General features: G+C 36.7%; 8 protein-coding genes across 8 annotated transcripts; 1 reads left to right on the top strand and 7 right to left on the bottom strand.

Annotated features, from left to right (window-relative positions):
* Nucleotides 1-159: 159 nt before the first annotated feature.
* On the bottom strand, nt 160-4,543 carry WALSEDRAFT_59341 (hypothetical protein). Its single transcript, XM_006956287.1, has 4 exons — nt 3,122-4,543; nt 1,345-3,072; nt 315-1,297; nt 160-261 (listed from the first exon to the last, which is right to left on the bottom strand). Exons 1-3 carry the CDS (start codon nt 4,513-4,515, stop codon nt 376-378), a joined length of 4,044 nt encoding a protein of 1,347 aa, XP_006956349.1. The 5' UTR covers nt 4,516-4,543; the 3' UTR covers nt 160-261; nt 315-375.
* A 40-nt stretch (nt 4,544-4,583) lies between these two features.
* WALSEDRAFT_35285 (Nop10p-domain-containing protein) lies at nt 4,584-4,920 on the bottom strand. Its single transcript, XM_006956286.1, has 3 exons — nt 4,863-4,920; nt 4,734-4,813; nt 4,584-4,683 (listed from the first exon to the last, which is right to left on the bottom strand). Exons 1-3 carry the CDS (start codon nt 4,914-4,916, stop codon nt 4,620-4,622), a joined length of 198 nt encoding a protein of 65 aa, XP_006956348.1. The 5' UTR covers nt 4,917-4,920; the 3' UTR covers nt 4,584-4,619.
* A 20-nt stretch (nt 4,921-4,940) lies between these two features.
* WALSEDRAFT_31168 (hypothetical protein) lies at nt 4,941-5,566 on the bottom strand. Its single transcript, XM_006956285.1, has 2 exons — nt 5,499-5,566; nt 4,941-5,452 (listed from the first exon to the last, which is right to left on the bottom strand). The coding sequence occupies exons 1-2, from the start codon at nt 5,542-5,544 to the stop codon at nt 5,010-5,012; spliced, it is 489 nt and encodes a 162-aa protein (XP_006956347.1). The 5' UTR covers nt 5,545-5,566; the 3' UTR covers nt 4,941-5,009.
* Nucleotides 5,567-5,797: 231 nt separating this feature from the next.
* On the bottom strand, nt 5,798-7,883 carry WALSEDRAFT_62348 (hypothetical protein; the record flags this gene model as incomplete). The annotated part of the gene is made up of 3 exons (XM_006956284.1): nt 5,798-6,958; nt 7,013-7,382; nt 7,432-7,883. 3 exons carry the CDS (start codon nt 7,881-7,883, stop codon nt 5,798-5,800), a joined length of 1,983 nt encoding a protein of 660 aa, XP_006956346.1.
* Nucleotides 7,884-7,916: 33 nt separating this feature from the next.
* WALSEDRAFT_59340 (hypothetical protein) lies at nt 7,917-9,141 on the bottom strand. The gene is made up of 7 exons (XM_006956283.1): nt 9,084-9,141; nt 9,027-9,038; nt 8,874-8,983; nt 8,783-8,819; nt 8,554-8,736; nt 8,433-8,506; nt 7,917-8,378 (listed from the first exon to the last, which is right to left on the bottom strand). Exons 1-7 carry the CDS (start codon nt 9,088-9,090, stop codon nt 8,010-8,012), a joined length of 792 nt encoding a protein of 263 aa, XP_006956345.1. The 5' UTR covers nt 9,091-9,141; the 3' UTR covers nt 7,917-8,009.
* A 57-nt stretch (nt 9,142-9,198) lies between these two features.
* Nucleotides 9,199-10,268, bottom strand: WALSEDRAFT_67306 (hypothetical protein; the record flags this gene model as incomplete). The annotated part of the gene is made up of 3 exons (XM_006956282.1): nt 10,190-10,268; nt 9,666-10,142; nt 9,199-9,621 (listed from the first exon to the last, which is right to left on the bottom strand). The coding sequence occupies exons 1-3, from the start codon at nt 10,232-10,234 to the stop codon at nt 9,199-9,201; spliced, it is 945 nt and encodes a 314-aa protein (XP_006956344.1). The 5' UTR covers nt 10,235-10,268.
* Nucleotides 10,269-10,301: 33 nt separating this feature from the next.
* WALSEDRAFT_59338 (P-loop containing nucleoside triphosphate hydrolase protein) lies at nt 10,302-12,958 on the bottom strand. The gene is made up of 14 exons (XM_006956281.1): nt 12,464-12,958; nt 12,281-12,419; nt 12,114-12,231; nt 11,977-12,068; nt 11,782-11,935; nt 11,519-11,736; nt 11,387-11,468; nt 11,209-11,340; nt 11,051-11,159; nt 10,947-11,006; nt 10,816-10,898; nt 10,577-10,767; nt 10,459-10,529; nt 10,302-10,416 (listed from the first exon to the last, which is right to left on the bottom strand). The coding sequence occupies exons 1-14, from the start codon at nt 12,696-12,698 to the stop codon at nt 10,328-10,330; spliced, it is 1,773 nt and encodes a 590-aa protein (XP_006956343.1). The 5' UTR covers nt 12,699-12,958; the 3' UTR covers nt 10,302-10,327.
* A 96-nt stretch (nt 12,959-13,054) lies between these two features.
* Nucleotides 13,055-16,326, top strand: WALSEDRAFT_56215 (FAD/NAD(P)-binding domain-containing protein). Its single transcript, XM_006956280.1, has 2 exons — nt 13,055-13,679; nt 13,726-16,326. The coding sequence occupies exons 1-2, from the start codon at nt 13,643-13,645 to the stop codon at nt 15,207-15,209; spliced, it is 1,521 nt and encodes a 506-aa protein (XP_006956342.1). The 5' UTR covers nt 13,055-13,642; the 3' UTR covers nt 15,210-16,326.
* The last annotated feature ends 7,767 nt before the right edge of the window (nt 16,327-24,093 follow it).

The raw sequence follows: 24,093 nt of genomic DNA, 5'->3' as shown, positions 1-24,093 counted from the left end.
CAGATAGCAAATGGAGTGAGGTTAATGTACAGTTCACGAAGCTTGTAGGTACCTGCGTCTAAGAATTTTGAAGCTTGTCTGACTAGAAAATACTCAATTCAGAGATAGTAATTTCCATAGAAAAAAATACAAGTTCAGTCAATGTGTTAAATAAATACTGAAATACACTGTTCAATAAACCCTGACTGTGAAATTGTTTGAGATTGTTCGCTAGTAATTCATTATGACATGTAGGATGTCAACATATTAAATAAATATAAGCTGTTGACTTTGTTAGAATTTGGATTACAGATAAATAAACTCTTAATACTCACTAATTATTAAGAAATGATTGAGCATGATATATACATACGAATGTATTGCATTATGACGAGATTATTGAGAATCATACTCATCTCTTTCAGTCCGCCTTTGTTGATTATGATGATTTAATTGATCAAGTGCTAAGGAAGAACTAGGTGAGTTTCTTTTATTTGTAGGCTTTATTAGTCGCCTTGGTGATTCACCAACTGGACCTTGATCTAGTAAGTTTATATCTAAAACAGGTGGTTTACTAGTAAGATTATTATATTCTAACTGACTGTGTCGATAAGGATTGTTGCTTGGTATTGATGATAATTTTTCACTATCAGATTCATTACGTTTAGGTGAATTTTCATGATTAAATCTGATGAATGGTTGCTCTAAACCACTATCATCATTAACATCTGATTTGTTTAATTCATCATTTATCAAAGTTGAGGGAATTTTTGGTACTGCTAATGGTGATGACGTATTACTGGCTTCATTTGATAAAGGATGTGGTAACTCAATCAAAGGTGGTCCTGATAAAGATGCCCTAGAAGGTGATGCGGGTACCCTCAAAATATCCAAAGTACTACCACTATCGTGATTACTGACTACAGATCTTCTATAATCATTTCTTCGTGGTGAGCGTGTAAAGTCATCGGTTGAATCTCTACTATTTGTACCAGTTTTGTATCTTCTATCACGTTCAAATTCGTTCCAACGCTTCATTATAATGTGTGAAGGATCAAATTCACCTTCTTTATCACCATGTGATTCTCCTTCTTTTTCACCTTCAATTTGACGAGTTGCACCCCAAGAGAAGTCATCGAAATGCCAGAAAGAATAAGCTGGTAAAATTGCGTTCCAAATTGGTAATGATAGTAAATAAATTAACATCCAACCAACATAAGCCAATCTTCTTGAAGTCAAAACTATAAGTAGACCAGGTAAACCGAGAATGATAAGCAGTAAAATAAGTGAAATTGTTGGAGTAGGTTGAGATGGGATACTTTTGGATTTGTTAGTGTTAATCTCTAAATAACAAATTGAACTTACATTCCCAAACAAATGATGTAAATTGTAAAGGTGATAGCAGCAGGTAAGACCATTGTACCAACCATTTCCATGAAGACTACGAATTGCATTGAGAAGCAGAAAGTACCACATAAATCCCTAACTAAAACTAATTCAAAGAGATTATGAACAGTTGAATTGATCCATCTTCTTCTTTGCGATAATAATACTTTGAATTCATCCGGAACCACAGTTTTGCAAACAGCTTGAGGACAAAACATCATCTTACGCTTTGGTAAAGTTTTCAACATTAATGTAGTGAGGAAACGATCTTCACCAAGTAGTAATAAATTCTTTTTGTGTAAAGTATCAACAATATTTTCCGAATAATGTTCAACTATATCCGGATTGCAAAGTACTGGTACCCAATAACCTTGTCCACCTTTGGGTGCTTTAATTCTGTACATCGAAAAGCAACCAGGTAAGCAAGTTACACCACCAAACACTGATTCGAAAGCCTTGGCAAGATGATGTGAAATATGATATTCAAATACTTGTATCATTGTGACCCAAGTTTGTGCTTTATTCGCAATTTTCGTTTCACCGCAAAGACCCATAATTTCAGGATCAACAACCATACATGCCATCATCCTTGTAAGCGAATCAGGGAAAACTTTAGTATCGGCATCAACCATTAAGCATGTTTCGTAACGATCAGGACAAACTCCGGTTACTCTCCAGATATTATTAAAGAATTCGAATTCAAACGTTGTCATACGCTCATCAAACATAACTTTTTGTAGGAATGCCATAAGCAAAACTTGAGAATCACGTTTACCTCTGTTACCAGGTTTTGCTTCAGATGCTTCTAGAGGGTTACCAACTTTTGCTACTAAAATCATTGGTACACGCTGTTGTTTACTTGGTTCGACGGATGCATCATCATAATCATAAAATCCGGAGAAAACCCTTGCCATATTGTGTCTTTTATGACCATCAGCTATCGAAATATAAGAATGAGCTTCCACTTGATCTCTTGGTACGATTAAATCTTTCATCATTGATAAACAAATATCGGGTGTTGATAAATCATTTCCAGAGCCCTTGACGACACCATCTGCAATTATTAACAAAAGTTTATGACTATTTGGATAGTCTGTGGTAGCTAAAGAGTCTAAAGTAGTTCTCAAACCTTCAACGCTTTCGGAATAAGCAGTAACGAGACAGATGGTATGTGCCAGTGGGAAGTTGAATGGTTCATAATCACTTGAGGGTTGTGGGACAGCATCTACTGCCAATGGATAAGGACAACCACCCGAGGAGCCAGAACCTAATGAAGAAGACCTATTCCAATCAACAAACTCTTTTGAACTAGCAAAAGGTAAGCTACTTGAACTACGAGCCCCTCTAATTATTGGTGAATCAGGTGGACTGTATACAGATGATGCGAGGAAACTTTTAGTACCAGAAGAAGTGAAGTTAGTTGCCCTTTTATTCAATTCTGGGATGAATGTTGGCTTCTCTTGAGCTGGCGTGAATCTACTACTCTTTGGTAAAATCTTCGATGTTGTTTTACTAAGAGCGCTCATTTTACTTGGAAGCGGTAACTGAGATGGTCTATATTTACTTGGTGCAGGTCTATGAATATCATCCGTCCAATTTTCAATGGCATTCATACGTGCATGTCGTTCTTCACGAGATTCTTTGAAACCAACACCTAATCTCCAAGACATAAACCAACCAAAGAAGACGGCCATGGCCCATTTGATACTAAAAACTATCGTTAAATCTGAGAGATATGAAGAGTGATTATACGTACGAGACAACACCAATGATGAAAATCAAAGACAAATAAAGAACGACATTAGAGGCAACGCATCCAATTGTATCAGTGTCAATAAAACCAACTCTGATAACATTTTGCAAGCATTTTCCAATTTCGTCTCTTCCTGTTCTCTGCATTGTCATAGTGATATCTCGACCTTTATATTTGTCATTGGGTGACGGTGACTTGAGTTCATCAAACTCCAATGGCCAATTAACTTGAGAGCTATCCAACCAGTTTAGTAAATCTAAATCCAGAACATCTTGTTCATAGACGATAAGATTTCTGTCCGGGTTACGAATATCTTCCCAAGTAAAATAAATTTGACCTGTTGTAACATCTTGCACAGTGTCTAGAGAGTGATAAGCATCCCTTGCGGTTGATGAAGTATGACAAAGTGTAGGGTCGGTGTAATTTGTGAGTGATGCACTCGATGTACCATTGGGACTGAACAATTGACAAGGGAAATACCAGGACATCTGATTACCACTATGATCAATTCCACTACCATCTGCTGGAGTGATAACATTGAGACAATCTTGATTGACTCTTTGAAAGAGAAAAGAGGCATCCATACCGGCTGCTGGCATAGGACCATTGAAGAGAACATTTCTATCCTCATCATCTGTGAACCAGTCATCAACTTGAGGGTGATCCCATGTGTTTAAGCTATAAGAATAACCATTTATGACCAGGTTACCATTATCAATATGACCGACCTGATAACGATTTGGGGGTCTACCACAAACTGTCTGGGTGAAACCGAAGGTGATGAAACCGACTAAAGCCATTAAGCAAGCGATAACACCAATTAAACCAATCTTTTCGCGCCACGCTCTTTGTCGTTCAGGTGTGTTTATACCGAACAACTTTAAGGCGAAGTTTGGAATGAAGCATGTGATAATAAAGCAATAAAGCATCCAAGGACCTTTTGGACCAGGTATGCTAGAGTAAGCAGACAATTTTGAAGGTTTAGCTGTTACTGGTTCGGTACCTGTTGGGCCATTACCTGGAGTATCGACGGAGGTGGACTTCTGCCTTTTTGTTTGTCTCCGTAATAAAGAAGGCCCTGGATCCTCTCTACCGAGAACGGATTTACCTCTCCTCAAAGCGGACTGTTGAGGGTAAGCGCCCGTTGAACTTGCCTTGACGTCAACATGTCCGGATTGGTTAGCAGCGCTATTGCGATAATGAAATAAACGATGATTTTGATTCAGTCTCTCTCTCTCAGGCTTAACGAGTGATTTCTTTCTCTTGAAGTTGCTGTTATTCTGTCCAGATTCGATATCATTCTGTTGATAGTGAAAGCTAACAGTAGGGCCCTCTAAAGTTTCACTAGATTTGAATGAAGAGCTTGAATGATGCTTTATTGGTGGACGTCTATCCATAAAGGGTATAAATAAACGTTACTGTAGTAGACCAAGGGTTGAACTAACTAAATTGGGTTACATACCGAAAAAAGTAATTTTAATTTACAAATGAATAATTTTATTTAAAAAGCTCTATTTCTAGGTAATTGTGTAGGTAAAATACCAAATCTCTTCTTTATCGTCACTCTATGGTATGTAATGTTAATGAGTGATATTTTATCGAAACGGGTAAATACCTTTGACGAGAATACTTGTCATCAGGAGAGAACCTAGCTGGATGTGCAGATTTCGTGATTACGCCGTTATCGGTAACTTTCTATCAGTTTATTAGAATGGCCGGTATAATATTATAGAAGGTAAAATACCTTTAAAGAATAAACTCTCTTGCCCTGCTCATCTGAAGAAAACATTAAATGCATTTTTGATTGTTCTTCTTAATCGCTCGCTATCTCCTCAACAAAGATTTAAATTTCAAAATAAAAAATCAATTTATTTACAATCAATTATTCAATTTAGACGGTACCACAGTTAGCAACTTCAATCTTTGCTGAAGTCTTACCTGATCCAGAGCCGAATGATTCGATCTTCTTAACAACATCCAAACCTTCGACAACTTCACCGAAGACGACGTGAGCGCCATCCAACCATGGGCATGGTACAGTAGTGACAAAGAATTGTGAACCGTTGGTGTTCTTACCAGCGTTGGCCATTGATAAAAGACCTGGCTTGGTGTGCTTCAGGGTAAAGTTCTCATCTGCGAACTTTTCACCGTAGATTGACTTTCCACCTGTACCGTTTTGGCGGGTGAAGTCACCACCTTGCAACATGAATTGTGGAATTACTCTGTGAAATGGTGATCCCTTGTAACCGAATCCATGTTCTCCAGTGCATAATTCACGGAAGTTTTTAGCTGTCTTTGGGACAATGTCATCACGGAGTTTGAATGTGATACGACCTGTTCATAAATTACTATACTATATTTCTTTTTATTATTATCTTACCGACTGCTGAGCCGTTTGCTGTAACATCAAAGAATACGTTTGCCATTTTTCCTGCTTGTCTGATTGTTGAGGAGAACATTCAAGAAGGCACACCTGAATTAATAGCGAAATGATGTTAAAATTTTATTTCATTTACTTTTTTAGTCACCACATTCTCTGCTTCCCATTTCATTCATCTATAGGCTCTCTTTCCGTCAGCCACTTCGCTGTCAGATTCTATGACGTCACTATCAGACATCTATTAACTCATTAATGCAGTCATCCATCTTCTAGGTTTATCTTATTCTTCATGAATTACATCATACATCTTTCCATATATCCCATATTACCCTATGAGCACAATTACTTGGGCATTCTATGATCTCTTCTTCCTTATCACTTTCTACTACCTCTTCTTCTAACTCCTCTTCACTCTCTCCTTCATTATCACCAGTATTCCTTGGATGTTCACATTTGGCTTTCGTGCAAAAGACTGGCACCTGATATTCCCTATCAGATGCTCTTTCAATCAATTCCAACATTTGTTTCTCATCTGAACAAATACTCATACCTTTAAAATGGTCTTTAAAGTTATTTGGTAGTGTAGATTTACTAGTTTCATTATCTTTAGTGTCTTCAAGCTTGATTATTTCAACTTTCTTCTTAACTTGGCCTCTTTGTGCTCGAGGTTGATTATTAGATTTTCCGTAAGTTTTGTATTTATTTTTTGTTTTTTGGGTTATTGTTTTGTTCGTAGTACTTCCATCGGCTGTGCAATCATCCTCAATAGATTTCATCCACGCTTTATATATTTGTTCGATAGTTTCGACAACTTTATTACATCCTTCACGCCAACCTTTCTCAAACTCTTTATGCCATTCCTCCCGTCTACATTTCTTAACTTGATCTGATACACCCACTGTTATAGCTTTCAATTGTGATAATTCTGGTAACACTAAATAATTAACTGGAGCGTTTTCTAAATATGCTTTCGCTGCATTTGAAAGCCTTGGTAAGTTTCTTGTATCAGAACCTGTTTCGGTTCTTATTGAAAAATTGGCTTGGAAGGCTCTTCTACCTGTATTGATTCTTCTCCGAGGCTGTACTATCTCTTCGTTTCTTTCATCTTGTTGTCTTTCAATGATTGATTCATCAAATTGCATAAATGATGCCCTTTGTTCGGCTACCCACTCATTTATAGCAATCTCAATACTTTTAGCATGAACTAAACCGGTTGTTGCACTCATTTGCCCAATAGCTCTCGCAGACTTCCGCGCTCTGTCTCTTGCCACAACATTTGTGTAAGTAACATCTGTTCCCAAAACATCTGTTTGATCCAATATCAAATACTCTAAACTTCTTAGCTTTCTTAAAAGATTTGATAAATTAGCATCTGGTCCAACAACTTTTATTAATGTTGTAGATAGATCAATACTTTTGACCTTTGGAAGTGAATCTTTTATAGCTAATGATGTCGCTACCTATAATAATTTATTTTAGTTAATTATAACGTCCAAAGCCATATTGAAACGCACATCTCTCTGTGGTATAATAAGTCTCATATGTTCAATACTAGATGCAAATGGGCTTGTTGAAAATTGTGTTAGACAATGACTTAGATTGAAAAATACTATTGGATGAGCGAATTTCTTTGGTAAGTCATCCGTCAATATACGCTTCTTGAAGTATGATGTTGGACCACCTGAATAGCTCTCGAGGTAAGTTGAATGATCTATAAGATCTACAGACTGTTCAACATGCAAAGGTAACCTCTCTTTACTCTCCTTGTGGTCCAAAGAAGGCGGATTATCTTGTATAAATGAAAGCCTAGTCAAATTAGGATTTATTGGCCAATTTAGAGCTAATTGCTCTAAAGTAGAGTCAAAGTAAGCACCTTTTAAAAACCTAAGAAGTTTAATAATCTTCATATTATCTAAATAACTATCCCACTTACTGGTAATAAGAACGCCTTTTAAGATATGGACGGAAGTGTATGTTTAGTGTTCTCAAATTATTACGAGGTTTATTGAAGAATTCGCTTAAGTGTTCAGGAGCAAAAGCAGGTCCAACGAATATTGATAATAATTGCACATGCTTTAAGCTTTCATATACGTTTATCAAAAAGTAAGGATCACCGAGCATAGCAGTGTGGCGTAGTGATTGACCTAGATAAGATTGTGATTGCAATGTTAATTTCATTTCCCTATCATTCATTAATTTCATATTGAGCGCCTTTACTTGAAGCTCATTTCGTAGGTGTATATGCATCCAAACGTGTTTGAAATCGACAGGTGCTTTCGGAAATGCAATCATGAGAGCAGCTGAAGTTGAAGATTGATCCCTCTGATCCAGCTGCTCTAATATTGCAGACCAAAGCTCAGATGGTAGCTTCGTTAAAGATCCCATAATGACGATCGTGGTATGATAAGAAGATATTGTCTAATTTACAAAATATACAAAAATTGGAATAAATTTTAAGCATTAATTGACATTACTTTAAGTATATTACCTGGCCTTGATCTTCCTTGAACTTCATAGCTTCCTTGACATTGGTAACTGCCCTGATAACTCACCACCATTGTTTATTGGACCAAGTTGCGGAATATGCAAGCGTTGAGCTAATGGGTCCCTGATTGGTGGTCTAGGCATCATCGTAGCTTGTGGCTTAACTATATTATTCATATGTGACTGAGGTTGCATAGTTGGAATTTCAGACGGTGACTTCTTTATTTGATCATCCAAAAGGTTAAGTACGGTACAGAGTACAACCCATTCGACTGCATCCTCATTGCCGTCGCCTAGAGTTTGCCAAACTGCTTTCTCTTCCTTCGATTTACCAGTGATCGTGATTTTCACTTCACTTTGTTTACTTTCTGTTGTCGTTTTCATCACTCTACCAAACTAAAAGAAGATTGACGCGTGAATTAAATGTAGAGAGAGAATATTTACACCCACTTCAAGTCGTTTTGGTGGTATTTGATGTCCTGCATATGCAAAGTAAAACAAAGACCAAAAGTTTGCATGTGGATCTTTGAACGATTTAATAGTTTTTCAATCGCTTTATAAGCTAACTCACTAGGTTTGCTTACTTGGAATAATGGCAAATCATCACCATCTATCCTCGGATTTGGTAGGCTCACTTTATAAACAGGATTCATAACTCCAGCATTTGATATGAACCATTTGAGGCTTCTGCTGGCCTCACAATTAAAAGTTCTATTATCTTCGCCCGTTTCCATTTTCGCCACGCAAAGATCGCCTGAGTCCGCATGAGCACTTTATAGTATAAATGCCAACCTACATACCTTTCTTTGAAGGGGTTAGAAGATAATTCTCTGTGTTCTGCCAATTGTTAGCTTAAAGATTCTGAGTATACTGATATATTCATCGACTCACTAATTGTGTGTGCACATAGTTATAGAGTACACGATGAGGTTGTCCATGAGGCGTGATAGAGAGCGTAGGTAAGTGCTTAGGTCCCGGCTGATGATTACGATTCGTGTAGACTAGTTCTAATTAGCTTTAAAGTTGGATTCGTATAAAATTCACCTGAGTATATCGCTGGCTTTTATTAAATTTCATTTTCAACTGTAATTTCTAACTAACCAGACATTAAAACTATTATTTATTGATTTTAATTTACTAAATATGGAATGCTGATGATGGTCACTTGGCTCGTTACTAGCTTGTCTTTTTAACAAAGGGAAGATATTAATTTTTTTTACATGTTTTGCATTCTAGACGCTTTAAAACGCGATATTTTTGGTTTAACCTCTACTTCCTCATCTTTTTCTCGCGTTGTTGCCTCAACTCTAGGTGGCTTCCTTTCCATTTCTTCTACGTTCCTTTCCATAGGACGTTGTAATTGCGGTAGATCTTCTCTGTTTCCCATTTTAAGCTTTTCTAATAATTGCTTGGCCTCTTCCGTGTAGTCATCCCATTCATCTGCTTCTTCCGTCGTTATAACACCATCATTATAATGACCCATCTTCATACCTGGAACTAATCTAGGTATCATAATGGAAACTTGCTCTTCATCACCATTCTCATTTATCATCTTATCACTAAATGAGCGTTTAGCATAGGGTTCGAATTTGCCTTTTGGTGGTGCTTGTCCAACTAAAGAGGCATCATCTGGAACGAACTACAAGAAGTTAGCCACCTTACTAATTATTAGTAGAATCATACTTCTTGATCCCAAATGTCATCTTGTAAATCTGAGAAATTATTGCGTTTTGTATGATAAGCTACTGCTAGTTGCTGTTGCATGAGATCAGCTTCGATGTCAAGCGTATCCTCATCATCTTCATAGAAATCAAGCTCATCTTCACTTGTAGATAAACGATCGGGTCGGGAATCATTAGATCGTTCGACGACGAGATCATTTAAGACTCCTTGATTTGAACGTTTAGATGAATTCGAGGTTGGTTCTAGATCTTTCTTATTAAATCGTACACTCTTAGTTTTCTTAGATTCATTTGGTAGCGACTCATGGTCGAGATCGACACCTAAAAGTTCTCGTAACTTTGATACACGCCTTCTAGTAACATTCTTCTCCATTCTATCACTATCTAATGGTTCAGTTATACCCGTCTTGATCTTCTTTGAAGTATCTTTTACGTCTTCTACTATCTCGATAACAGGATCACCATCCTCATTTAATATCTACTAAATAGTTCATTAAATATTATATTGTATGTGTTATTGCGAACCTTGGAATTTGAATCTACTCCTAGTTTGAATTCAGATTCAGACATTCTCTAATAGAATTTCGATTTGATAGTATGTGATCAAGATTGATTTACAGTTATATATTACAATATAAAAATTTAACTTGATTTTCATACTTCTTACCAGCTACTACCAATTTCATCGCCTTTTGGTTTCCGCTTTTGTGCATCTTCAAGCTTAGGACAATTGACAGCGCTATGTCCAAGGCCTTATATAATTCAGTTATATCTATTACATTTTTTTAACTTACCACCGCAAATTGGACAGCCGCTAGGTTTACCGTCGAATGGATCAACTACGTCATGTAAAAATGATGGTATTCTAATTTGTCTTAGACCTCAAAGCTATCTTCAATTAATCTAACATACCTTTGCTTTGCTTCTTTAAGTAGGTACTTAAGGTCAAGTAATGTTTGCTCTGGAACACTATGATTAACAAACGTTGTTGCTACTCCTGTCTTCCCACTGCGACCTGTTCTGCCAATTTGATGTACATAGTCTTCTATTTCTTTAGGCATTGTAAAGTTTATCACGTGTTGTATATCATTAAAATCTAAACCCTTCGAATAAGTTAGCGCTCTATTGAGTCATCCAACTTTCATGTATACCTTTGAAGCGACACCTGAGGCAACCATTACATCTTTCCTACCACTTTTAAAAGTTTCTATTGCAAATTCACGTTCTTCTTGAGCTTTCATTCCTTCGTTTAGTAATCAGTAGAACCTTACTAGCTACTTACATTTGGAGCCATGTATAGCAACAGCTTCAATACCTTTTAAGAGTAGGTACTCATGAATATCTAAGTAAAATTAGATTGTCTCATAAATTAAATCAGAAACCTACCATCAACATCATTTTTCAGATCACTGAAAATAATAACAGGTGGTGGCGTTTTCTGTAAACACTCAAGGAGATACACCATCTTAGCCTCTGGCTCAATAAATTCAACTTCCTGAACCAGTAAGTCAAACTCAATTATTCATAGTTATTTATCAACTTACTTGAAGAACGTCCAAATTAGCTGCACCAGCACGACCTACGTTAACTAATATAGGCTCAACTAGCGACTGCCTTGCAAAATCTTGTATTTTCTTTGGCATCGTGGCTGAAAAAAGAAGCGTTTGCCTCTGATGCTAAAGTAATGTCAAAAAAGGTAGTGGTGTACGCAATTTGTCATACCTTGAAGAAAGACATTATGGATCTAACATCTTCCTCAAAGCCCATATCTATCATTCTATCTGCTTCATCTAAACATAGGTATCTATTATATACTTCAATGACTTCTTTTCAAAACAATCATATCAACCTTACCTGCAGCTAAAAAGGGTAATTTTGCCTTTTTCCAACATATCCAATAAACGTCCAGGAGTAGCAACAACTATATGGAAACCGTTTTGAAGTGTTTCACTTTGATCTTGCATACTAATACCTCCGATACATAGCAGACTTCTTACCAAAGGATAACCGTCATCATTCAAAGCTCTACTCATTTGAATTAGACCGTCGTGCGTCTGTCGTGCAAGTTCTCGCTAATTTAAAGTCAATTTTATTAATAAAAAAAATCTAAGACGTACTGATGGACAGAGTATAATACCAATTGGACCTTCGCCTTTGTCAAATCCTAGTTTAGATTCTTCCTCAAGAGCAAACATTAAAGTTGGTAATGAAAAAGATAAAGTTTTCCCAGAACCCGTAAACGCTATCCCTATCATATCTCTACCTGAGAATCTAAAAAATCAGAATAGCAAGTCAATAATAAAATAACATACGCTGTTGAAATGCCTTGAATTTGAATTGGTGTAGGTGAAAGTATCTTCTTAAACTTCAAATATCTGAGTATAGCTCCTGGTAGTTTCATATCCTGTTATTATATAAGATTTTATCTTCAGTTATATCCTTCACCGACCGCAAATGTCTCACAAGGAGGAGGAATATCAGAGCCCTCAACAAGTATGTGGTGTTTACGCCGAATCAACGAATTTCCTTCAGAAGAACGTTGTCTTATATATTCCGGTGGTTTCCAGCTATATCAAACGAAAATTAAATGATACTAATTTGAGACTAATAACCCACCTGGTTTCCATTATTCGGGAGTATGAAATTCCATGAGCCAACTCAGCTGCAGGTATCAACTTTCTTTGTTGTTTAGTGTGCGCATCAACAATGTCCGCGTCTTCCTCTGCTCTTCGCTGAATATCAGATTTCATGTTATCTGAGTTACTTAGAATCATGAATAAAAATAAGCAGGAATCTCACCCTGTGTCTTTTTTTCGCTCAAGATAACTTGAGACTCTTCGAGTAGAGTTTTGGAGCTTGTACTAGCCTTATTACTATCATCATTAAGAAAATCAAGAGAACTATTGGGTCTATCATCATTTTCTGATGTCTTCTTGTTACCTAGAAGGGTTGCTCTCCTTTGAGCTATAGGTACATAGATGTCATCATCAGATATATCAAATCCGATGTCATTATTATCATCAATTCCAGGCATACAGTACTAGTCGTTACTAAAATGGATTTCCTAAGTATTTTCTTATAATTTAATGATGATGATTATAAGAAAAACCATGAATTCATCTTTGGGAAAGTTGAATAGAAGATGGTATCAAATTAAATTTTAACATTTTACAATATTTTGATCTCTTGATTCTTATTATCTTCCAACTTTCAACCAGATCCTGAAGATTCAATGAAACTACAATACTGTGATATATGGAGTATCAATGGGTTATAAATCTATACTATATGTGTATTTTACCATCAGTTCACATCCTGTCATCTTATTAGCGTCATGATAAAGGAATATCTACAGCCGCGTCGACGGAGCTAGAATTGTCATTATTGGGAGAAATCGATGTGCTAATTGGATACTGAGATGATTTTTTTACTTTCACTTTGAATTACTGATAACTAGATCTTCTATCAGCTTCGCTTTGGAAAGCAATAGGGCTTAATGGTAATAGGTTATCGGGCTAATTCATGGATGTTTGATACTCTATACATCAAAGCTGATCATGTAATTCAAATATAAGCTTTAAATTTATCAAAGCATTTCTATTTTGTCGTTGTTTATAATCACTATTTACAACCGTTTAACTCAATATCAAAATGGTGATTTATTCATCAAGTTTGATGAAGTAGAGATCCGAAAACATAGGAGGCAGCATCAGTGTAATAAAGACAGGCGATGTGAAGAACACTGTATGTTTTATCAGCTAGCATCCAAATTTGTTAATATGATCACAAGCAATCGTTGTCAAGCATCAAACGAGCTATTATAAAATGATTCAAACAGTTGAATTTCGTAATGCACATTGTTCCTGCAAGACGTTCCTTGCTAGAACAAAATAACCAGCACACAATATGTGCTAAATATGTGCTGCTAATGAGCAAGTATAAATTGAAAATTATGCAGGTCAAAGAACTACCAATACCATGAATACCGCACCACGCGTAGCGATTATAGGAGCAGGTTGGTGAAATTGTTGAGGTATTCACATTTAATTAAAACTTACCAGGTCAAGGTGGATTGGTGTCTGCAAATGAAGTAAAAAAACGCGTCCCTGATGCAGAGATAGTCGTTTTTGAGGTGAGAAACAACGTTGGCGGGGTATGGAACCTTGGGGATACTCCTAAAAACTACGAAATTCGTTTCGACGATTTTGGCCAGGCCCATGCGGCAACTTCATTTTCGCATTACAGTGAGGGAGTTGTAGACGTGAAAGAGGAGGTGCCACCATCAGCAATCTACGGGAGCTTGCGAACAAACCTTCCAACTGAGCTCATGTCCTTTAGGAATGATGAGCATCTAGAATCAACTCATCGATTTCCTTCACATACCGAAATTCTCAAGTATTTGGAGAGATTTGCTAAAAAGTATGGACTTACTAAGCTCATCCAGTTGGGTACCCGGGTGCTTAGGTTGAAGCATGCTGATGGAGTTGCAAAGTATAAGTGTGGCTACCTTCCTCAACAAAAAGGGAGATGGGAAATTACCTTGGAGAATGTCAACACAAAGCAGCAGGCAATTGAATGGTACGATTTCGTCATAAATGCATCTGGTCATTATGTACAAGCCCATATACCTTTTATCGATAACTTGTGGAAGTTTGAGGGAGATCTCTTTCACTCGCGATTTTATGAAAGTGCTGAACAATTTAGAGGTAAATCTTGCGTAGTAATCGGTAGTAGGGCTAGTGGATATGATATAAGCAGGGAAATAGCTTGGTTAGACCGTTCACCGGAACATGGCCAATCTCCTTATAACTCCGTCAAAGAAAATCCGGGTCTACCAAGTACTCGTATCATTCAATCAAGAAGATCGCCGCCCAAGTATGAATGGAAAGAGGAAAGACCTAGATGGCTAGATAAGATTGAGCAGAGAGGAGAGGTCGTGGGAACACATGGTAGAAGCGTGATATACGCTGATGGTCATGTCGATCATGGTATAGATGTAATCATATTTGGGACCGGATACACGTACACTTATCCTTTCATGAGACCAACTGACGAACCATGGAAAAGCAATAGCGTGTTTCCTCAATCCAATCAGTCAAGAAAAAATGTGTTAGATGATATACCAGCACACCTCAGACTACCATACAATCTCCCTGACAGTGCACAAGGAAGTATGACATTGGTAAATCTGTCAAAGCACAACTTGTTCTATCTTAGTGACCCCTCTTATGCTTTCGTAGGCTTATTGCGTCATGTTCATCCTTTTGCACTCAGTGAAGCTCAAGCACATGTGATAGCATTTGTATTATCATTGAAGGAACGAATGATACCGTCGGTTTTATTGCAGGAATCGTATGAAGCTGATCAATTTTGGACATTCCCCACTGAATTTGAAATGACTGATGAAATGCTCTTAGCAATTAACGAAGGGAAAGACTATCACATCGAAAAAGAAAACGTATGGAGCTGGTACAGAACACCAGAATGGGTGTTGAAGTTAGCAGAAAGCGCATCGAAAGACAAGAGATTATTATTGGGTTATTGAATGAATGAACATGAATGATCGAAATATTACTAAGCATATGCAAATGAACTTTAGCTTGTCTCTTGTTTTTTGCCACTGTAGTATCGAAATTTTACATGCTGGAAAGGACAAGCATAAGCAAATGTGAAAATATTCACTGTAAAGAAGGTTTCCATTTCTTAATAAATCAAAATAACTTTAACTTAATCATACGCATGATAATAATTTGATCACGGATTATAGTTAATTACCATTATTGTAGCCTATAGGGGACCTGTTAACCAGTTGTGAAATATCAGAACCTTGTGGTTCGCTTCAAGGAGTTACAATTCTAAGAGAAGAAATCCAACAAATACCATAATCTCACGCAGTGGTACTCTGAGTGCTAAAACCTCGTCGCCTTCAAACGCTAGTGCAGACAAGATCTGTGTTAGGTGGTGCTTGATAGTCTGATTTTGGTTGGTTTAATGCGCTCTCATGCAACATACCTTCTGCTTGATGTTATTTAGGAATATATAGTTTGTAATAAATGTAGATATTTATTACAAACTAGGGTGCGTAAAGTATTATTATTGCTACGATGGTTGATCCTTTTATAAAAGGTTGTAGTATGTTCATAGACATAATTAAAACACTTCCTACGAGGTTAATTATGAGGATAAATCCCAAATAGTCTTCAGCAGTATTTAGTTCTACTGATACCCTACTTCATTGCCATTGGTTAGGTCATGCAAAGAGAATTGGCGGTCTCTTAGCAAAGAAAAATGACAAATTTGAACGCGTTGGCGAACTTGTCTATCTTAGGAACTGTCCGAATAATCAATTTCAGTCATAATTTGACGACTAGAAAATGTAATGATTGCATTTTGCGAATATATATATCGATAATGTGAGTTAGGCGGCCTATGAATATAAGGAAAGCCTAATCCTAAAGGTCTATAGACTGTATGACTGTCCACGGGAACCACATGTCCGCATATTGATTTAATTTGTTAAACTATCAGACAATGTACAAGAATAATCAGCGAAAATGTCTTCTCGTGTTAAGTTATTGAAAAATACTAAATGGCCTTTCAGATGATGTTTAATATATAAGTCCTCTACTTTGATTTATCCATGCAAACTACCAAACAGAATGCTTCCTTTCTAGTGGTAGCGTATCAACATCGCATTTTAGCTAACGAAATGATAACAAATTGAATTTAACAGGAATATGCTACTATCTACATTTTAGGATTTTACTTCTTTTCTATATCTCTAGATCAATATCCATCTTATAGCTAGGTATGATCATCTCTGCAATATTACAAAATGTTGTAAATAGAAGTCAATAATATTCATCTACACTAATTGTTGATGAATGCGATAAGCAAATAATAAGCTACATCGAAGATCCATGAATCTTGGCTATCTTACCATCAGGATTTAGCCTCTGAAATAGTACACTACAATCATTAGTACGTATCTTCAACCGACGTACTCTCTCCTAACTTTTCATTTATGATTTAGATCACAAACTGTATCGAATCATTTGAGCTGGTTATCGTATGAGCCCATAAGAAGATAAGATCACAAGATGAAATCTTTTTGGCTAGCAGAAAAGCATGGTTACCAGACACAATAATTCTATGTCACCTCAAAGCATTCAATGTTATCATATGGATATGAAAAGCTTATGGGTGACGCGAATGTTGGAATGTTCACATACATTGAAGTCACGCTTATACAACTAGTAACTTCAACGAATCTTTTCGATGCGTTACGCCTCTCAATTGTCGCGAGTGTTCTCTTCCGATCGAATCGTGAAGAACGAACAATCATAGTACATCAAATACGATCTTTTATTATCAAGTAGAGTCATACCAAGCTATTCGGAATTATCACAGACATTGCTCATTTCAAGTGCGTAGAGTTAGTGATTCATATAATTGTTACTAGACATCGTCAATATGAACAGACACAAACAACATTACAATACTTCGTATCGAACTGTCAAGAAAAGTGTTAAAAACGTTACGTTCGAGTCCACCGGACCTGACTTATGAATCTGTTAGGTTATTCCAACACTAGTATACAGAATGCATCAAAGATTTAATCGCTTGTGTAACCACGCCTGATTTATGCACACTTAAAACAAGTTTTCACTCAATTTTATATATCTACTTCAGCGTATTGCTTTATTTTAATGAGAAGAGCATTTCGAAAGTTCAGAAGACGTGAAATTGTTGAGGTAAACATTGTTCGACCTAGAACTTGACTTACTGCATCAAGTTTGATGGTGCAAAAGCTCCTACCTTACGTAGCAGTAACTAATTTTGAGTTTAGTTAAACTGAAGTGCTTGAAAACGGTTAAGATAAAACGAAATTCAGCTATAAAATTGTTAAGTACATCCTATAGAAGTGCAAAGCTCCTACAGAAGAAAGAAGATGATTACTTACGTCACAGAAAATTAAGAGGTCATAAAGGAGAAATAATATTTATTTCTTAGTTCATACAGTAAAACCGACATGCATAAGCAGATTCTAAACGAACTTTGTTGGTGTGATACTCTATCATACAATTCGCATAGACATCTATGCGAAGCAATTTGACACCTGCCCACTCAGTTTTACTCCCGGCATAACTATTATCAAATATAATGATTTTTTCACGATAAACTGGATGTCCTCTCGCATTCACTTGACGTGTCGTGACGTCAGCTAATTTAAGTTCTTTGTTGTGTGACGCTGGGATAAAGCTACTTACTGACGATGTGACGTTAATTATTGTAAACGCCAAGGATTAACATACTAATCAGGAACGCGACCACGATTAAGGATAAAATAAATGATATCACAAATAAGTTTGAAAATTACATTCCTTCATACCACAAGGTTTTTTATTGTCTAGTAGTGCCACGACCAACAAGAAATATAATTTTCCTGTTATCAGAATATTAAGACATCTTTGAAAATTATACTACAGTGGGTAATTTTGAACTTTACAACGCCTTGCTTAAAACTGCTGCAAGTCTCTCCTTTTAGATTAACACTACTTAGGCATATCACATGCCTGAAAAGGAAACTAAATATTTAAGCTTCGCTGCGTCCACATACCCATACGAATCACTAAAACATTCAAGTTAGTTTACGATCTGCCAGAGAGATTTAATGTACAGTCAATCAATTTTCAAAGTAGACAAAGGAGGCCAACGTTGTTGGCCACTATTCTCAACAATTGCAGCGTACGTTCCAAGTCCACTCCTTTCACCACGGCGCAACGGGCAGTCGTTTACAATATATCTTTGTTGTGATAATAACAACGTTACACCGCACTTCAGGAATATCTTTGGAAGCAGTTACGCACCAGTTTGGTTATCAGCTAAACTGGTTTCTCTATGCCACTGAGATGAACAATTCCCCTAGAGTGGTGGAAACCATCGTCAAATGCTCGCTAACAACATTTAACCATTAAAAAGAGGGGTGAATCATGAACATGAAACCTTCAATCTAGAAATCAATTAACTCGACAAACAAAACGATACCCTGTGAGTTCACAGAAGGTGTGCCACCTAATTTCCAACAAAATGACTTTAAATTATGATTTCCTTCATGAAACTTAGAAGATACCCACAGGTCGTCTACATACGTACGGTGTAACCTATGACAGATATATACGTGAAGAACGGGAAATCTCCGACTGTCAGTACTTCATAAGTGAACTGCTTGCTTCGACAAATTAATCCACGAGCGCCACGAGAGCGACACTACGTTCGTATGAAACATTCACATGCGCCGGAGTGATGTAGTGTAAACGGTGCCATTTCATTATTCCTCGTTGATTCCGACTGATTTCATTGTGCTCAAGACCTTTCTATTGGACACATTTATAGATTGCCAGAAAGGCGGAGGGACATTGAACATGGGTCACGAACGGTTCCACATCTAAATGTTCGAGCAACTATGTATGTTATCTTGCAAAGCTTCAAATTTTGTTAATGATCGAGAAGTCCCAAAGTCGTTAAGGAATAAAAAGTAAGGTGCGTTAAACTACAGAACACGACGGCATTTTTTAGTTGTTTGGGTAACGTAACGTGTACCGGTCGTGGAACGTTTGTCCATGACATCTAAATCGTGGTTTGTTTAATACAGCGAACATGTGCAACTGGGATGTGTGTCCACAATGTCCTAGAAACGGAATCAAATGCCGCAACCCCCTGTTTGCTGAGAATACCTGGTGGATCATAGTAGAACACCCATTCTTATTTTATTTGATGAGTGTTAGTATTGTTGTCGTAATTGAATGTTCAGCAAACAGTAACCACCAAAATATTAGTCTGTCAAACAACTCGCTACAAGGAAATAAGCCAGTATACGGAACACATAAGCCCAACTGCGACGGCTACCTTTACTGGCAGTGTATTCCCAGTGATACATGATAAACATTCTAAAAACTCATAATATAGTACTACCATTTTGATCGACGAAGTCATTTGAGAGGGACAAGGGCCCTCCCTTTTATTATGTTTCCGGGATGTGGTTCCCACATACCTTTGTTTTTCATGTTCAATGTATCCATCCACAAGCAAGCCACGCATCAGACGTGAAGGGCAAAGGGTCCACGACCCACGCAGGTCAAGTTACACAAACAACTCAATAATGCTGTCGTCTTCTGTAGTTTAACGAACCTTACTTTTTATTCCTTAACGACTTTGGGACTTCTCGATCATTAACAAAATTTGAAGCTTTGCAAGATAACATACATAGTTGCTCGAACATTTAGATGTGGAACCGTTCGTGACCCATGTTCAATGTCCCTCCGCCTTTCTGGCAATCTATAAATGTGTCCAATAGAAAGGTCTTGAGCACAATGAAGTCGGTCCGAGTCTATGACGATCAGTGTATGTGTAGCTACCAGCGAGGTTTACTCGACCAGCGTGTTCGACCAGCAGAAACACTTCAAGTGGTTGGATAGACACGGTAAACTAGAGATCAAACGCGGCAAAAAATTTAATACCTTGGTTGCGAGAACATGATTTGGCCTCTTCTCACATTGTAATGTTCCAATTTCAGTTGTCTGCGCTAAGGTTGCAAAAGAATTTCAATCTTCATAAATTAGTATGTTGTAAAACCTGTTTTTGTGTGTCCATGTGTGAAGAGTGTTACTTTCTGGTGATCATTTACTGGCTATGAGTATTTATTGTATTTAAGGTTAGAAAAAGGAGTTACTTGTTTGACGTTTCCCTCTCAATTGCAACATTTATCAACCGATTTATATGTAGTTAGTCGTATGGACAGTTTCGTTGGATATTTATACGTAAACATTGAGGGAGATGTGCGTTTTCACGGTTTCGTTGCCCTGGGGAGGGACAATTTTTCTTTGATATGTTTCGGCCAACCTAGAGATGCCAAATGAGGTACAGGTGATGTGGCGTTTCAATTTGTAAAATTACAAGTGGGAGCTTTTCGTTGTGGGGGTACCTTTGGAATTGCAGAGGTATATCAACGATATCAGAAGATGTTGCCTATTTGACGAAAAGATTCATTCGGCGTTTAGTTTATACGAATTTTCTGGTACTTTGTCTCACTGAGTCTCCTATGGCTTACACCTATTGAGGGGCACTCAGTTAATCTATGGTGGTCGATCATCTGTATACTTCCAAGTTCATGAAAGGAGCTGTCCTCGGTTTACAAGAGGTTCGAAACAGAAATTTGAAACCGTTGCGAATTTTGATCATTCATAATTTCAGCGTGATGTCTCGATTGGTTTGGACTATGGCCCTGTAATGCACTCATTGGAAGTAACTAAATTACATGTTAAACGCCATAGGTTAAAAGTACGCTATTTTCAAAGCAGATTCGGTCTTAAAAGAAGTACTTCTTTGATGATTTTACGGAATAACGAAACAAAAAAGACACAATGAATGGGACACCTAGGAAAACTTTCTCTTAATACAACCCTAGCAAGTCTAATACAGCGAAAAGAAGTAGTTTGTAATATATGGTTTATTGTTTCCCTTACCCAAAAGAGAGGAATATCAAACGAAGGTGAGATAACTGCAGTTTGATTTGCGATTCACCTTTCGGTTTCACAGAATCTGCTTCGTAATTACCTCAGACGTTTGACATTGAAAAGTTAAATAGCTGTTTGGATTAATATTTTAGGACCCAGGCTTTAGCTTTTCATTTCAGAAAGATAACCTAATTTAACTGACGAAGCTGACTTTGCGGGCCACGAGATTAATAGCGATCTACCCTTTTTGCGATTAAACTCATTTCAGAATATAACCACATCAGAAGGATGAAAGGGGAAAAACGACATGGTACATATAATATGGCCGAAACAAGGGATATGGATCTTGTTAACAAGGTATACAATTAAGTAATTTATATTGAAATTAAGGACAATTAAATCACGGTAAGTTCGACAAATCAGCTTTAATGTCCCAAAACTTTAAGAAAAAGTCGCTTGTTTTAATTTGTACTCGAGTAATGTCACCCACAAATATTTTGCCTGTGTACTAATCTAGGAGCCCATTTCATTGTACAATAATGATATTAACAATAATGATTTATACGATAGTGGTTCATAACCTAACGTCATTTTCTCGCCTACGAATATAGTATAATTGACATCATAGAGACATCCAACTTTATTCAATGTGGTAAGCCTGCGATTATGCCTGAATAATAATTTCAGCGACGTTATTGAACTGCTATGAATTTTGGCGTACCATATTGTCTTTCGGTACATGGAACATATTGTGACTTTCAGTAATAATACCAAGTTAACAAAGTCGCTACAATATCGACCACTTCACTGTTACTTTCGATAAAATCAACAGACGATATTTCTACACTTCCAGCAACTACTTTAATATTCTATATAGGGCCATTTATTTACGTCCCAAGGTGGATAAAACTATCCAGAAACAACTGAATCTCGTAAAACCGCAACTGTGACTGTTTTAATCAAGAATATAAATAACATGGCTATAGCTAAGCTTGGCTTATATTCCTTTAAAGCCGGTCTTTTGATTGGTAACTTCAGCAGATTCATGTAAAGTATTCAGTACTATTGACTTTATTTGTAACAATATTCTTATAAAAGGTGATGAGCATTGAGTTGGAAAATTGTATGTGCTCTATAAACTTAAAAACCATTAAATAATCCTATCTAATATTTGTTTACTAATACATAACGATGATACTTACACTTGTAGTCATTGTCTTTGGCTAAGGATTTGTTGTTAGTAAAGCGTTCATCTGCAAAGAGCAGCCCATGATAGAATTTATAATTGATCTCAAATTAGACGAATATTAAGGTAATTTCTTCCCAAATTTCGACTCAAAATTATTAATCAAGTCGATAATTACAGCTACATACCAATAATACTATATAATCGTCATTGGAACCAACGATGAACAAATAGATGTATTTACGTATGGTCTGGATGACAAGTCTTATACATTTTCGTTTGTCTTAAACTAGGTTTATTCAATGAAGGCTGCCTGGACTCAGTTATTTCAAGCCCCGTAACTTGCATCATTCAAAAAACGCTTTTTATCATATGTACTAGATAACAAATACCCATTGATCCAGGACAGCCTTGTTTTGACTGTTTAATATCAAGCTTTAAAATTATTAAGACAATGATCCAGATAGTTACCAAGTGAGTTATCCTTGAGATTTCGTGTATGATATCTATCACAGTTGTACATGAAAGTATATGAATATTCTTTCGAGGTTCATGTTGTCTGGATTAACGCTATATATTTTCTATTTTTTGACTTGCAAGTTAAGGTTTGACATCGGTAAACTGTAGTTGTACCTAAAGTGATTTTATATGTGTAACTGGTTCATTTGTATGATAGCAAGAGTGTTTTAACCGATTGAATAGTAACAATTGACTAATAATGCTTTAGTCAGTTTTAAAGCTCATAGTTGAAGTTATAATGGCATTCTTCGAATAATGTACACACGTCCATGAATCAATCCAATAATCCGGTCTCCCTTGAGCATTGTACTCCTTTTACTTCCAATGTGGTGCTCATAAGAGATACAGCCACCATTAATTCAGAGTTGATAGAAAGCAAGAATCATCTCACTATTCGATTAACACATCTACTATTCTCTCGCATGAATGTCCTTGCTCCTTTGAATGACCATATACAATCATCGTTCGTCATGACGCGAATGAGATGATAAAAATATGTAACGTGTTTGATATACACGTCTAAATTTGTAAACTACTATTACTCTTTATCTTTCATAATAGTAACTACTTTCTACCTTCTGGATCTAGTTGGTAGTTTGAAGATGATAAGGATTTAGAGAAAAATATGAGGGATCGTAAGAAGTAAAAAGTGTGGAGTTTCTATCGTCGTATGGTACACAACGTCATTAATAATATCTCCCATTTTGTCGTACTTCGATTCAAAATGACCTCTCTATCCTCAAGCAACTGATCTATTTAGTCTAGAGCATCACATTTTTCTCTTTTCTTAGCCATAATCAATCTTTGACATAATGCAAATGCTTTCAAATTATGGTAATACATGCGTTGTGAGAGGTTGTAATAATAATAGGTAAATTCTAATTATCTTCTTCCACGGGATCACCAATACCATCAGCGGCGATATTGTAAGTAGCGTCAGATTCTGGTAAGCACGGTGAGTCATATATTTTGGCAACTCGAGTGGTCCCTCTGCCCTTTTTCAAGAAAAGTCGTGTTGTCGATGCATGTGCTAGAATATTTCCACCGATTGGCTTTTTAGGATCAGGATTGTATGGATTAGCACCATCAACTTGAGCAACAACTTGATTTGTAATGACAACAGCTATCCCATATTCGTCAGCCAGTCTCATTAGATTTCTTAGAAATTTGGCAAGGTGCATTTGTCTAGCAGATAGTTCACCTCTACC

The sequence above is a fragment of the Wallemia mellicola genome (assembly GCF_000263375.1).
Source record: "Wallemia mellicola CBS 633.66 unplaced genomic scaffold WALSEscaffold_2, whole genome shotgun sequence".
NCBI lineage: Eukaryota > Fungi > Basidiomycota > Wallemiomycetes > Wallemiales > Wallemiaceae > Wallemia > Wallemia mellicola.
The sequence above is the reverse complement of the archived record's forward strand: the minus strand, read 5'-3'. Positions and strand labels throughout refer to the sequence as shown.

Coding starts and splice junctions, on each gene's coding strand:
- WALSEDRAFT_35285 (XM_006956286.1), bottom strand. CDS start 4,916: ATGCATTTAATGTTTTCTTCAGATGAGCAGGGCAAGAGAGTTTATTCT. Junction 4,814..4,862: donor AGAGAGTTTATTCTTTAAAG/GTATTTTACCTT, acceptor ATAAACTGATAG/AAAGTTACCGATAACGGCGT. Junction 4,684..4,733: donor GACAAGTATTCTCGTCAAAG/GTATTTACCCGT, acceptor TACATACCATAG/AGTGACGATAAAGAAGAGAT.
- WALSEDRAFT_59340 (XM_006956283.1), bottom strand. Junction 8,820..8,873: donor ACTATGTGCACACACAATTA/GTGAGTCGATGA, acceptor AACAATTGGCAG/AACACAGAGAATTATCTTCT. Junction 8,507..8,553: donor ATTCCAAGTAAGCAAACCTA/GTGAGTTAGCTT, acceptor AATCGTTCAAAG/ATCCACATGCAAACTTTTGG.
- WALSEDRAFT_56215 (XM_006956280.1), top strand. CDS start 13,643: ATGAATACCGCACCACGCGTAGCGATTATAGGAGCAG. Junction 13,680..13,725: donor CGTAGCGATTATAGGAGCAG/GTTGGTGAAATT, acceptor AAAACTTACCAG/GTCAAGGTGGATTGGTGTCT.
- WALSEDRAFT_59338 (XM_006956281.1), bottom strand. CDS start 12,698: ATGCCTGGAATTGATGATAATAATGACATCGGATTTGATATATCTGAT. Junction 12,420..12,463: donor GAGCGAAAAAAAGACACAGG/GTGAGATTCCTG, acceptor TAAGTAACTCAG/ATAACATGAAATCTGATATT. Junction 11,737..11,781: donor GTATTATACTCTGTCCATCA/GTACGTCTTAGA, acceptor ACTTTAAATTAG/CGAGAACTTGCACGACAGAC.
- WALSEDRAFT_31168 (XM_006956285.1), bottom strand. CDS start 5,544: ATGGCAAACGTATTCTTTGATGTTACAGCAAACGGCTCAGCAGTCG. Junction 5,453..5,498: donor AGCAAACGGCTCAGCAGTCG/GTAAGATAATAA, acceptor ATTTATGAACAG/GTCGTATCACATTCAAACTC.
- WALSEDRAFT_59341 (XM_006956287.1), bottom strand. CDS start 4,515: ATGGATAGACGTCCACCAATAAAGCATCATTCAAGCTCTTCATTCAAA. Junction 3,073..3,121: donor TTCATCATTGGTGTTGTCTC/GTACGTATAATC, acceptor GATAGTTTTTAG/TATCAAATGGGCCATGGCCG. Junction 1,298..1,344: donor TACATCATTTGTTTGGGAAT/GTAAGTTCAATT, acceptor CAAATCCAAAAG/TATCCCATCTCAACCTACTC.